This window comes from Perca fluviatilis, chromosome 9 (genome assembly GCF_010015445.1).
Source record: "Perca fluviatilis chromosome 9, GENO_Pfluv_1.0, whole genome shotgun sequence".
NCBI lineage: Eukaryota > Metazoa > Chordata > Actinopteri > Perciformes > Percidae > Perca > Perca fluviatilis.
In genome coordinates this window covers 4,283,114-4,298,113 of record NC_053120.1, presented here as the reverse complement: position 1 = coordinate 4,298,113, position 15,000 = coordinate 4,283,114, and the positions used below count along the sequence as shown (strand labels likewise).

Below are 15,000 nucleotides of genomic sequence, written 5' to 3'. Positions count from 1 at the left end.
ATGCTAGGGGAGACCCACCTATCTACAGCTAGAGTAGACCGTGATGAGCCCTATTTCAACAAACAGTGGCGTATCCCTTTAAAGAGAGCCTATAAAATATCATGTCAAGCATAAATGGCAGAATTAAAAACACGGACATGTTGCAGTTCACCACATGGAGAGACAACACAAAGAAAGGAGCTGTCAGGAGAAGCTTTGTCTCTAAATGCAGAATATTAGGCTAGCAGAGTTTTTTGGTGGCAGCCGCGCCCCAGCAACAGCAGAGTAGAAAGTAGGTGGAAATGGAAGTACAAGTACCTCAAGTTCAGGCCTGCAGCGGGCATCCAAAAACACAAAATTCTCTTGTATTGGAAATAAAGCACAACAACAACACATACCGTATGAACGGAAGTCACACCAGCATGTGTATGCATATACTCTAGTTTTGATTTGATAAACCATTATGAACTTTATTACTCATAATTTGACTCATGTGTCTCAGACAGCCAGATCTGTGGCCGTCTCCTGGCCTGGTCTGCCCAGGAGGCAAGCTGTTTATGTGACTCAGCCTCACCTCACCGATTTACAGACGTCATGACTGTAACCACAACGAGCACAACACTTTGAGTGAGAGGTTTCAGAAATCATGTGACATGAAAAGATTTTGTGTGTAAGCAGTTGGAAAAAAAATAATAGGCCTATCTCTTTCTTTTTTTTAAACCATGTTTTTATTATAAGAAAGATAAGACAATAAAGATCCATTACAGGTACAGTGTCTTGATTTCTGTTCACCACCCACATACTGCCACCATTACCAAGAAAAGAAAAGCTGAATATTAAAATAGAGTAGGATGTGGGTGAGAGAGGGAGCGATTCTGTTATATATGTTATATCATTATATTATCTGGGGGGAGAGGGTTAAGCTTCTCAAAGTACAACAACAGATCCCATATTTTAAAGAATGTGTCAGTTGATCCTCTAGAGAAATACTTCATGTTTTCTAATTTCAGGAATAGCATCAGGTCGTTAAGCCAGACTGACGCATTACAGGTTTTTTCGATTGCTAAACGAGTGGGCACATCTGGAGCCACATGTGCTAAACTCTAACCCCAGTCTGCACAGCAGCAGTTCATGTGGACCAAACTCTAGTTGGTTTTTCATCGCTTCAAAACACAATTATCCCAGGACTTTAACCACAACGTGCACAACACTGTAGATCTACAGCACTTTGTTCAAATTTTGACACACTGCTGTCACAACTGTTAACCACACATTCAAAACAAGAGATTTCAGTCTGGTGCCTATCAAACACTGCTGGTTGGAGTTTTAGCTGAAAGCCTAATCAGGTGTCTTGTTTTAGACTAGTTAGTGAACATATAGGCTACGATATTTAGACAGAGAAAGATCAGAAATTTTTTGTATACAAACCAGGTAAGATGTCTGAGGTTATGTATACAATATAAAACACTATATCTTTACTATAGTAAAACTGCGTTCTCACTGTTTTTCAGAAAGTAACTGAGGTGAAAGCAATAGAAACACCACATTCATTTTTATTTAGAGATGATGAAGACATCCGATGTGATGAAGAGAACTTGCCTCATGATGCTGGAGAGAGGAAGGATCAGTCACACTAGTCTTTGTTACTGTTATGTACCTTCAGAGCCGGCCCGACCCATAAGCGAACTAAGCGGCTGCTTAGGGCCCCATGGCTACTAAGTCCCAAGTGCAGTGGCAACAAGTTACAATGTGGAGAGTCCCCCCAAACCAAATCCTGCTTAGGGCCACCAAAAGTCTAGGGCCGGCTCTGCGTACCTTTAGTTTAGTTTTCCCCAGTAATTACATAAATTACTAGAGACAGAATACTATATTGAAGCAAACTGCTGATTTTCATTCCTTCTTGTTTACCTTACTTAAAACTTGGTATATTATAAAATCTATATCTTTTCCTTAAATAAACTATTGAGTAGTGTCAAGTCACTCAAATTGTTCAAACTGTAAAAAATTAGAAAGTTTGTAATTTCTGTACTGGTGTTTGATGATAGTGTTTTTATTCTCAGTGTGTTCTGAGTGACAGTGTGTGTGTCTCAGTGTGTGTGTCTCAGTGTGTGTGTGTGTGTGTGTGTGTTTACACTTTCTAAAATGGGAGGATTGTTCTTTACTTTTAATAGTTTAACTACATTTCCCTGATGATACTTACAGACTTTTACTGAAGTAACATTTTCAATGCAGGACTTTAACTTGTAACAGAGTATTTCTACAGTGTGGTATTAGCACTTTTACTGCAGTAATAAAGGATCTGAATACTTCTTCCACTGCCGCATAACCTACAGATTTTCAACAGTGGGTCCGGGACCCCTAGGGGGGTCCTCAGAGTCATTGCAGGGGAGCCTCCAAATTATTGTCAATTTTTGAGTTCTTTAAAAAAGAATTAAAATGCCTTAACATAATTCCAACATATTATTAGCAAATATAAATTCCCACTGATGATAGGCTTACTGGCCTATAAGTAAGGTAGTCACCAAGATACCAGCCCACAGATACAGTTAATCCTAGATTCACTAATGTGTAACATTAAAATATGATTTATAAAATCATGCCTACAATTAATATTTTAATAGCTTATGCAAAAAGGGTATGTAAGAAGGCTTTAGGTTGCCCTAACACTTATTGTAGGCCCAGTTTAATATGCAACTTAATTTGATACAGTATGTAGTAGGGGGTCCTTGGCTTAAAACACGTTGAAGACCCCTGACCTACAGGAAACATGGTGCTCAATACATCATCAACTTACTGTACAAAGACTCATAATAAGACTGAAGTATCCATCACCTGAATTCATGAGAACTTCTCAATATCAACCAGAAGCTGACAAACATGTCTACGTAGAGACTACTGCATTAATAATATACACATGACGTTTACAGTACACAGTTAACAGTGAAATTACTTGCTTGAGTTCCACAACTAAAGAACGAGTCAGCAGAACATTCTCGCAATGACTCAGATTAAGAGTTATCAGGTCACACTTCGGGGGATTTTATTTGTTGTGACCTAATTAACCGCAGTCATGTAAGATGCAATTCACACTCATTCTCTGCAGGAAAGGCAGTTTCTTTTTTAGTAAAATATAAAATTCTCATGGAAATATTGAAATGTTTTTCTCACGCAGCGCATACACCTGTTGAGGAAACTCAACAGGTGTATGCGCAGGTGCATAAAAGTTACCTGAATGCAGGAAATGAAGTCGTTGATGCTAAAAAAAGGCCAATTTTGGCCCATATATATATATATAGATATACAGTACAGTATGCCCACTATAATTCATTAGACTACACCACTGCCCCTAACAGAACTTTACACCCGGTCAGTAGCCGGAAAGACACTATAATCACACAGGACCACACTGTTTCTATATCTATCTTTATGTTCTTATATGTATTTGTGTCATTCGAGCCTGCCCTGTCAAAGACTTTTCTGTCTCTCATAACAGACAATAAAGGTTTTCTGATCTTATTGTCACATCAAGTGTCTCGGTGTCCTGAAATCTCCTCTTCTGCAGCTCTCACATCAACCAATCTTTACACTTTCCCTCCTCTCTATATTCTGAAGGTTTCTACACAGGGCTTTGTTCAGATCTCATTCACAGCCTGATTCATACAACATCTTATTCATAGATGGAAAAACTTTTTTTTTATGGCTGTTGACACGATAGTTCATGAACTCTTTCATATTTTGGGCGAAGGTGAAGTGAACGTACCATATTACTGCCTGATGAACGTTACTGTGAACAGCAAACCTGAAACTGCACTTTGAACTGATCGGATATGAAGATGAAATCTGACGCATAGTTTCAGTGTTGAAACTGATAAAATAATTGCTGTCTGTGGTTCTATATTTGGGCTGTGGCAATAATTTTGAAAAATAATAGCTCGCAGCAACATATGGAAAAAAAGAACTACAAACTAAGAACTGTGAACTTAGTTCAAAATGTTGAAGTATGAAATATGAACTGAACTAGTTCATTTTAAAATTTGTGACCTGAACTTTGAACTAGTTCATGTTAGAAAGTGAACTTTTCCCAACACTGATTGTTGACAGTATTTTCTGATTAATGGATAAAAAGACATATCCAAAGTCATCCTGGGACTCTGCCGTGTAGATGGTGTAACTGAAGGAAAAGTTTAAAGAGGTCTGTCAAAGAAAAGAGAATATAGATTAAAGTATCACCCTCACAGTTCATAGATCTTTTCATCCACTTTTATTACAGTACATACGATGGAGGGAGTGCAGGTTAAAAACATCTGTTCATGATTCAATTTCACCAACTTTAAAAGTAGAAAAGATCTCAGTTTGCTTCATGGGGTCTTCATTAGTCATGGTGGATGATTCTTCTTCTGTGTGAGTCTGTGGTTTATTTCTGTAAACAAAGGAGAGTTTCACAGCTGACGTTCATTTGTGTTTCCATGGCGATAAAAGACAAGCAAAGAAACAACAACAATGTTTATATTATTATATTAACCCTTGTGTTGCCTTTGCCTTGTTTTGTTCTTTTCCTACACTTTTCTCAACGTTTGTCGATTTCATTCACATCTTTTTGTCACTTTTTTGGCGTTTTTTAAATTTTTTAATGTAAATTTTTTAACAATTTCGTGTTTCGCTTTTTTTTTTAACAAGTTTTTGTCATCTTTGTTGATGTTTTTGATGGGGTTTTTGTCACTTTTTCCAGCGTTTTAGTACCTTTTTCAGGCGTTTGTCTTTTTTTCAACGTTCTTTTGTCATAGTGGTGATATAGATAATTTTTGGAAACGGGTCAAATATGACCCGAGGGGACAACAGGAGGGTTAACAACCAGCGGAGATGTATGAGAGGATGAGTAAAGATGCTTCAACAAAAACATTGTGGTTTGGCCGACTCAGGAACAACCAGCGGTGTAGTCTAATGTATTGTAGTGGGTATACTGTACTGTTTATGTATGGGCCAGAATGGGCCTTTTGGGGGGGTGGGGGGCATTTCATAGTGGGGGGTCTTGGTGTCCTCCCCCAGGGAAGTTTTGAACATTAACGACTTCATTTCCTGCATTCAGATAACTTTTATCCACCAATTTACGGTGGAAATACCTTTATTTAGTCTATGGGAAGAATAAAAACACATGATAATTCAAAATATATCAAAATTACAATGCAAAGTATGTTGTTGTGTGTCATTGGGTATTTTTAAGTGGGTATATAGAGATCCTGGAGCTTTCTTAATGCGTAAACCTGTGTATCACGTAGACTACACCACTGGGAACAACCTCAGCAAACCAGCAGCGCTACAACTACACCTACCTTCTCTTCCTGCAGCGTTTCCTACAGAAAACCCCCCCGATGATGATGATGAGGATGAGGAGGATGGAGGGGATGATAACGGCCAGCTGAGATTGTGGAGCGTCTGTCAGACACAGACAGCAGCAGTGAGACACGAGGAGGACAGAGCTGGAAATGGTTTGACTCTTAAACAACTGACACAAAAATCTAATATTTACCAAAAAAACACCAACGATCCAACATGAAACATGGACGTGCAGAACCACAAAATAACTAAAATATAAAAGTATGAATAGTTTTAGTCAGTTAGTTAGTTACCTGCCAGAGGGGGGAGGGGTCTCTAACACACCTGGGGCTGGATGTTTACATGATGTGTACACACAAAAACTACGTGCACATCTTTCTGACACATACCAATGTGAACCTGTAACCTGTAATCAGACCAGCGTACACACAGTTTTCTAGAGAAATCTGACGGTGAGATGATGACATCAGATATGAGGGGGGGGGGGCATTGTGGTAAAAGCTGTTTGTTGAGGTTGTCGTCGTCACTGATTGGGTTATATCTTTAGTCCCCACAGCGCTCTGTTGATGTCAATCAAAGGCACATTTATTAACCAGGGTTGACTTTGTGTAAAATCGCTGCTTCCTCTCTGTGCGGCTCACTAGAGACTTGTGAATTGCTCCATTAATTTTAAAAACATAGGCTTCTGACTGCTCAAAATACGGTTATAAGGCTTATTCTGAACTTCCCCATGAGATCTCATCTTGACACTTCTCATTTTGAGACTATTGGGTGATAAAGTAGAAGATCAAGTCACTTAGATTTACCTGTGCATGGTACATAGGACTGTGCATGGTACATAGGACTGTGCATGGTACATAGGACTGTGCATGGTACATAGGACTGTGCATGGTGTGCATGGTACATATGAATTGTGCATGGTACATATGAATTGTGCATGGTACATATGAATTGTGCATGATACATGGGACTATGCATGGTACATAGGACTGTGCATGGTACATAGGACTGTGCACAGGGCTGTCCCCAAATACTTAATCAATTATTTTAACAGAGTAAGAAATGTTCACAGCTTCTCCACCAGGGGCAGTTCTACTGATTGTGTACCTCCTCGAGTTAAGGAGTCCTTTTTGTATGTAGCAACAAGCTTGTGGAACAGGTTGCCAGAAAATCTAAATATGGTCAGAAGTTAAGGAGGTTTTAAAGCAGGCACTGAAAAAATATAGACTGAAGATGTAATTCCACTGTTTTGGCCAATTTGTAAAATAGGCTTCAAAGCCCGGCAGCAATAGTCTCTACATGCGTTCCTAGCTACCTGTGGGAGAGGAAATGAGGCTCTAGCATGTGCGCCCACTTTTACAATGACTGAGATTTATAAAACAAACATTAGGCGTACGTGCCTCCTTATAAATCGGACAGAAGAACGTGTCTGCATGATTTTGACTGTGTGCGTGAACAGTTTTAGTCGTGCGTCTACACAGAGATTAACACATCTGGAGCCAGAGGTTTGTACTATCAGAGAGAAAGAGTAGAGCAGTAAAGGACACTTACCGACAGAGGGAGGCTCAGGGCATTCTGGAAGAAAACAGAGCTCATGGTTAGACTTTATCCTGACATTTTTGTCACAACCGGAGAGTTTTCAAACCAAAACGGGGGCAGCAGAGTTTCCAAATGTCTCCGGTTTAGGGGCTCGGAAACATCGGAGTGGTGCAAACGTAGCAAAAGATATTTGTTTTAACCCTTGTGTTGTCCTCGGGTCAAATTTGACTTGTTTTCAAAGACTGAAATATCAGAAATTTGGTTTGTTTTGAAAATGGTTTCAAAACTGTGTCCTGACTAAACTTTGACAGTCTGTGATCCACTAAACTTCCTCTGGTCTGAACTAATAGTACAAATAATTCATAATTTCTGCTTTCTCTAACAAAACAATTTGGTATAATGTCATGTAAATTTGCTTTATTGACCATGAATTAAAAAAAATAACATAAAAAAAAGTGACAAAAACTTTTAAAAAGCGTCAAAAGCATCGAAAAAAAAGGGAATTTCAATTATGGCCCCGAAGGACAACAAGTTCATGGTTAACGGGACGACAACACGATGGTTAAACTCTAACGTGGCGGTCATGTAGCCTGACTGACATGTACTGTTGTTTACCAAAGGTCTCCGTTTGTGTCCGTCCAGACTACAGAGCAACCCTGGAGTCTCCAAACCAAAATAGGGGCAGCAGAGTTTCCAAAATGTGTTTGTTTAGGGGCTTGAAACCGCGGCAGTAGATGTAGATGTAGTTGTAGCTGTAGATGTAGTATAGTCTCAGTGGACTCAGACTGTATCAGGGTGGAGATATCTGTGAGATTCTTACCAGACTTTGAGAGGAGGACCTGGTCTGTTCCAGCCTCCATCATCACTTTGACCCCTTTGGTTAGGTTACGGCACACCACGAAGACCGTCTGGTTGAGACAGACCAGGCAGCTGGAGTCAGGAGGATGGGAGGAGGAACAGAGGGGGAGGGGGGCGTCCTGACTGGTCCTGGTCCACAGATTCCCATCATCATTGTTGTAGTCATAGAGCACTGAGGCTCTCTGTGCAGCTGGACCATCTGATCTGAAGCAGTCCATCCTGAAAGATAAAATAGACTTTATTAATCCCACACTGGGGGAATTCCTGTGCTACAGCACAAATACACATTAAGTAGACATAGGAGAAAAAATATACATAAAGTATTAGAAATAGAAAAAAATTGAATTAGTTATAATAATAGTAATAATAGTATTAATAAAACAATCATACCCAATTACCCAATAAACACCCTTATATAAACAGACAGTATATAGACACAGATATACAGATGAATAAGGTGTGGCTGAATAGAGATAACATATTGCACAATTGGAGGTAGCAAAGAGTGATGAATAGATAAATGCGCATAGTGCAGAATATTGTCCAGTACAGAAGGGTAGGACAGGGGACAACATGTGTGTCTGATTGAGAGGCTGACAGAATGACTCATCCTTATGAAGGGTGGCGGCCTCCTCAAACAGAAAGGGAACCAGGACTGTGAAAGTAACCAGAACCATCCCCCCCTTCTGTACCTTACTCAGCTCTCCTACACAGGACTGGTTTGCCTTCTTTTATAAATGTCATCGTGTCCCATGATGCCCTTTGCAACCTGACATCAGAACACGACTAATACAGAACTACAGTAAAGTTTTGTCAATGCAATTGCAACACGTTGCCAGTAAGTTACCGCAAAAATACAGAAAAGCATTTTTTTTACACTGACTCATCAGGACAAAGCCACATTAGTGCAATGATGTAAATATGTAAATATGTTTTGAAATTTTGTTTCCGAGAATGAAATCCTGTCCAAACCTTCACAGGATATAGATAGATAGATAGATAGATAGATAGATAGATAGATAGATAGATAGATAGATAGATAGATAGATAGATAGATAGATAGATAGATAGATAGATATTCCAGCAGCTGGAACAACAGAAAATTACTTTATTGTAAAAGAAAGTAATTTTCCATAAGTAAAATCTAGCTTAGATGTAATTGTACATGACATTTTGTGTTGTTTTGCTTTTCAATATTAAATGAAGGACATTTACACCTGTAAAATCTAATGTTCTCTAGTTTAAGATATGTAGGACTATTTACAGTTCAACTTAAATGTAACGGTATAGATAGATAGATAGATAGATAGATAGATAGATAGATAGATAGATAGATAGATAGATAGATATAAATATTTGTAAAATTATGATTAATTTGCAAATGTAGCCATTTTAAAATGTCTAAATGTTAAAATGTATCTTTTTTTATGTGAAAACAAATTAATTTTCTTTCGTTTTTAAATGGAAATGTTAGGGTTCTTGACAGATTTGTGTAGAACAGTATAGTGGTAGTGTGCACATCCCCACCGGTGAGGTGCACGTATTCACAGATTCATGTCATCTTTTTCTTTTCCCTTATAGACATGTTGTAATTTTTGAATACTAGCGCAAGTCCCGTTGAAAATGTGCCTGTTTGGAACGGGCGATTAGTGTAGAGTGAGTCATGACACAAACAGGTGCTCAGTCAGTGTGTGCATGCAGTGTGAGAGAGGAAGTGGCCAGCGGCTAGAGCAGTAAAAGCCAATGTGTGCTTCTTTTACCGATATACATTTAACAATATCTTTTGCTTTTCTTATCCAAACAATGTCAAACTTGGCACTTTACTTACTCGTGCCCGTAGCAAGACACCTGTCAAGTTTGAAATCCATCGGACTAACGGTTCGAGAGATATGCGCTTAACACACACACACACACACACACACACACACACACCACACGCACGCACGAAAAATATAAAAACAGAATAGTTTCGTTTTACTTTACTTTTTTTTTTTTTTTTTTTTTCTCAACAGTCCGTAGAGAGTTGGGTTGGGAAACGGAGGGTCACAGGTTCAAGTCCCTGTACGGAGTATAGACCGGTAGCTGGAGAGATGCCAGTGCACTGCAGAGGAGCACTTCAGCAAGACCCCGTCTTCTCTGGTCGCCTGGACTATTTGAGTGTGGTTTTGGTTTTAGAAACTGCTCAACCTTCACTTGTGTGACACAGCGTGGTTCATCAGACTATAAATCACTTCTACAGATTGGTGGTGGAGATTATGCATGACTTAGATAGTGGCTTTGTGTTGGTGGCTAGAGGGTAATAATAAAAGGGAAAGCCTGAAAGCGAGCGTATCACTCTAATTTATAATAACTTATGATATCAAAGCACGGATTGAGTCACTGTCATGAAGACATGGAGGTGGCATGACATTGGGGGGGGGGGGACTTCCCGAGACTCTTTTAGGCCAGAGTGAGCCAAATTCTTGGAGTAGGAAAACCAGTTTGGGAAGTTGTCCATGCCATTTGCATAGAACATTTTCATATATATATACACACTACCGATCAAAAGTTTTAGAACACCCCAATTTTTCCAGGTTTTTATTGAAATTCATGCTGTTCAATGTCTTATTGTACTCTGAAATTAAAGAGTAGAATAAATGAACAATTTAGGTTAAAAAATAAATCATGGAATCAATTTATAAACCAAAATGTATTCTTAATTTCTGACTCATCAGAGTATCCCCCTTTGGCAGATACAACAGCTGAACACACTCGTGCCAATCTTTCTACAATGGAAATCAAATATTCTTCAGAAAGTTCTTCCCAACTCTGATGCAGAAGTTCCCATACATGTGTGGCACTTGGAGGTTGCTTTTCTTTCACTTTTCTGTCCAGTTCATCCCAAACTCAGCTCAATGGAGTTTCTTTAATCACAACACGTGGTTAGTTAGCGTAGTTAACACTACACACAGTGAAATGCTAGTAAAACTGTTATAGCACTTTTAATAGTTTAATGAGCTTAAAATTGCACATTTTTGAAAAGCTGGTTATTTATTAATTATAAACTATTGAAATGTAATACTTAGTGTATTAGTGTAGTGTGTAGTAACCTTATCTGCCTCTGCCGTGTGTTTCAGAACAACGTTACGGCTCTCTCCGGTGGTATTTCCTCTACCTCCTCTAGCTCCGCTCTGCTCTGATCCGTGCTCAACTCAGTTTATTCATTTATTTTTTATACTCCAACATCTTAAGCCACTTATTGAGTGGCTTAACACAACGAATCGATAATGAAATTCGTTGCCAACTCTTTTAATAATTGAATTTTATTGATTTGTTGTTGCAGCAGCCCTATTTTACAGTATTGAAGTGTTAGCTTTTCATGCTTCAGCTTTCAGTTGGTGTGGAGGAGCCCAAGCACATTCACTTAGATAGATAGGCTAGATAGATAGATAGATAGATAGATAGATAGATAGATAGATAGATAGATAGATAGATAGATAGATAGATAGATAGAAAGACATCACACACAACATACACATACATCATAAACAGGATGATAAAATAACAAATCCACATGAATAATATGGACAATAAAAGAGAAGATACTAAATAAAAATTCCACATGAATGTACTATAAGGGAAGTATAAGCATGAGAGGCTTGCAGTGACAGGGCAGGGACTGACCCTGGGATTCAGTCTGCATGGGAAGGTGCTCAATGAGAGGGGGTGTCATGGTGGTGTAGTGCAAATTAGTCCAATAGTGCAAGGAATAAAGTCTAGAGACCAGCATTAAATATGGACAATATAAGAGAATAATGTAGACATAGTAATATAAAAACTATAGCAGTGCAAGGATAAAGTAAAAAAAAAAAAAAAAAAGAGCCAGCATTAAATATGGGCATTATAAGAGAATAAAGTAGACAGTAGGATAGACACAAATCGACAGTAACTATTAGAAGTTTGAAGTAATAGGGTTACAGCCATTGTTCAAGTATTAAAGTGTAAATTGCAGGTTACATTTTTCACGAAGATAATGCAATGTGCTTATCAAAACATAAAGATAAGAACCGCCCACCATTGGTTTGTATGTTTTTTATACCAAAATGCTGAATATGAAAAGTTGGTCTACTTTTTACAGTGGTTTTAAGCACTCCCCCTCCCTTCCACTAGGCTGGGCGAGCGTGACGTCATAAGAGACTCCAAGCCTAGAGTTACCAGTTATATTGGAGACCTAGCTAGCAAAAATGGTTAACTATTGTGTTTTTGCGGGATGCACGAATACATAAAAAACAGGGCAGAGGCTCCACAAGTTCCCCAAGAACAAACATCTGATTGGTGCCTGGGTGAGGTCTCAAATCTTAAATCTGTTTTGTTTTTTTAAAGCATTTTAAGACAGAAATGTTTAAATATATACATATTGAGCACTTTATTTACACATTAATTGATTGTGGTGGTTAACCTGCACTTTACACTTTAAGTCAGACCTCAGTCCAGGCTGGAGGAAGGAGAGGCAGACAGACTGCAGAGAAGTCACTCTCATGCTCTGAGCAGTCAGGCATGACTGCTCAGAGCATCTCACTGAATATGAGTAACACATAGCCTAGTCAAATAAATGTGGTGTGCAAAAACAACTGCGTTTAGCTGACCTATAGGACTAGCCTACGCTGAACTTTAAATAATTCCCAAAGATATAAATTGTCCTCCTGAAAGCATTCTGGCCATGTGAAAGATTAATTTAAACAAAATAGCCGATATATCAATGTCCTACATGGATCTTTTCTTCTAAGTGCGGGAGGTTTCAGTTCGAAGTTTAAATAGCTAGGAAGACATGTAGGCTACTCACCTTGTTGTGGTCCAGCTCTCTCTCCTCCTTGCAAATGCAGACTGATATGGAAGGTGCGCGGCGCCTATGGTGGGTGCGCGATAAATTCTGCCATGCGCATGCGCAAGATCGCAAGAGGCATAGTAGGCAATAGGCGGTGCATTCCTTCACTATCCTAGGATTCCCAAATATCCGCTGTCTGTCAACACATGAGTCCATGACATTAATCGTTGGTCAGACACCGCCATATCAAACAGCAGCTCGTAGTCCTATAGGCTAGACTCGCCAAAGTCCATTCAAAAAGAACCATGTTTCAGACAGAAAGCACGCAGACAGCTTCCCAAAACTCGATGTTAAAAGGGAGTTTCTCTGACTTCCGGGGCCGAAGTCTCGGAAAACTCGGAAACGTCTCAAACCGGCAGCTGGAGCAGAGACGGAACACGTTCCACATCTGGGAAGGAAAGTCCGCTTTCTGTCCGGTAACCGACGAAGTCTTTTCCTCCACAAACATACCGTCCATATCGCTGCGGCTGAAAGGACAACTCCGCTTTCGGTTTAAGGTGTGACACGCGCATGCGCAAACAGGGATGACGTCACATTTATGAGGGAAAATCAGCTGGGGCCTCATGTATAAAACACTGCGCAGCTTTCATACCAGAAGATGGCGTACAGCCAAAACTTGAAAAGTACCTACGCACAGAAATATTCACATGTATAAAACCGGTCGTACGCCAGCTCCTGCGCACCTTTCCTTTATACATCACAATCAACGTGAAATTGAGCGCACATGAATGAGTGACCGACCCCGCCTTGCCTCCTCCCATAAATGAATATGGAAATTACTATAAATGCGCCCCCGACGTCATTCTTTGTCCAATCACAACGGGTTATCCCGCTGCAGACGAAAAAAAAAAAGAGAAAAACTTCACCGACTGAGGTTGAGGTGCTGATCGCGGAGGTGGAGGCGAGAAAAAAATGTTCCGTTTGGAGGTTTGTCATCTTGGATAAGCAATAAAAGAAAATGCCCAGAATGGCAAATGGTGACCGGGCGGTGAATGCACCGAACCATGGCAGAAATAATAAAAAAATATATATGTTTAATGTCGAAGTGGAAAGCAAGAGAATAGTGGCAGCGCCACACCACTTACAGAACAACATACATCTCGGTGTCAGTCCAAATTACGCATAATAAGCAGTTTGAACTCACTGATGTAATGCCATTTATTTTATTTATTAAGTGTTAGTAGCTCAGTGAAACTGAGTCCAGCGCGAGGGAGACCTGACTCAGAGGAGGAGAGGTTAGTGAGGCCGGCGTCTCCACGGCAGGTGACGTGCGCACAGATCCGCTGCGCCACGCATGGATGAAATAATGAAATAGGAAATAGGACAGTGTGCAGAATTAAGACAGTCAAGACGGCCCATTGTTTGGTGGACCGGGTACACCTTGTACACTTTATAGCCTACAAATCATCCACGGGATTAATGACGCATCACATGAGTTAGCCCCCCCGAGGCAGCGTTTGTTCCTGGGGAGATGGATCCGTGCGTCCCGCCTCCTGTGCGCCATGGATATCTGAGCCTCAGCAACTAAAGACTCACAGACACTACTGCATTTTCCGTGTAACTTTCCGCGAGTAAGATATTTCATCTATGGGAAATCCAGAGGATGACTGAAAATATTTCCTAAGTGGATTTATCAATCATTTTCCGTCCTCATGTTTAACAGAGATTAAGTAGCCTGCGAATTAAACAGATGTGAAACATTTCCACATAAATGATCAAACTTTTATGGAGTATCAGCGGATATAATTTTGTTTTTTCATAGACAACGTCACAGACGTATGCCAGTAACTGTAGTGGAAACTTTATTTTGTAATGTTTAGTGATTTTCGGCACTTTTCAGTTAGAATTCGCTACGTTACAGAGCCAGAAAAGACTTTGCGGAAGGCCCGCACATTCTCACGTCAAGTAAATTTTTTATACATCACAAAGTGACCGTGAAAACCATGCAGCGTACGCAAGCTTTTCGTGCGTATACGCAACGTTTATACATGAGGCCCCTGGTCTTTAGTTTACACAGGCCTATGTCTATATGGCTGGCTCAAGTGTCATAGATGGATAGATAAGATTTTATAATCCACTGTCTGTACAGGGCCTCACAAATATATACATTCATACACACATATATATTAAAACACACACCTTCACCCCCCATATTTATGCAGATTCAATATTTTAGAACAACAAATAAGGAGCACAACCCATTAAAGAAAACAAAAAAACTTAAAATAGTAAATATGGAAAGACGTTTAAAATATAATAACAAACATAAGAAGCAAAAAATAATAAAAATAGCTGATGATGAAAAGGTGTTTGCTTACAGCACCGGGACTATCAGCAAAGAAATGTGTGTGAGTGTGTGTGTGTGTGTGTGTGTCATATGTGTGTGTGTGTGTGTGTATGTGTCATATGTGTGTGTGTGTGTGTGA

At 39.6% G+C, this 15,000-nt stretch overlaps 1 protein-coding gene across 3 annotated transcripts in view; it reads right to left on the bottom strand.

The window, feature by feature from the left end:
- LOC120565391 overlaps window positions 1-13,359 on the bottom strand; it is a 28,761-nt gene extending 15,402 nt beyond the window's left edge. Inside the window, exons 1-6 of one of the 3 annotated variants that reach the window (XM_039811193.1) lie at window positions 12,533-13,359; window positions 7,673-7,929; window positions 6,865-6,888; window positions 5,310-5,412; window positions 4,309-4,399; window positions 4,022-4,173 (exon numbers count right to left, since the gene is read on the bottom strand). In XM_039811193.1, the coding sequence (XP_039667127.1) occupies window positions 4,033-4,173; window positions 4,309-4,399; window positions 5,310-5,412; window positions 6,865-6,888; window positions 7,673-7,928 (615 nt within the window). In that variant the 5' untranslated portion in view covers window position 7,929; window positions 12,533-13,359 and the 3' untranslated portion in view covers window positions 4,022-4,032. Of the gene's footprint in view, window positions 1-4,021; window positions 4,174-4,223; window positions 4,400-5,309; window positions 5,874-6,864; window positions 6,889-7,672; window positions 7,930-12,532 lie in introns of those variants that run through there. The other 2 variants (XM_039811196.1, XR_005640230.1) reach the window with 2 other exon arrangements.
- Between the last annotated feature and the right edge of the window lie 1,641 nt (window positions 13,360-15,000).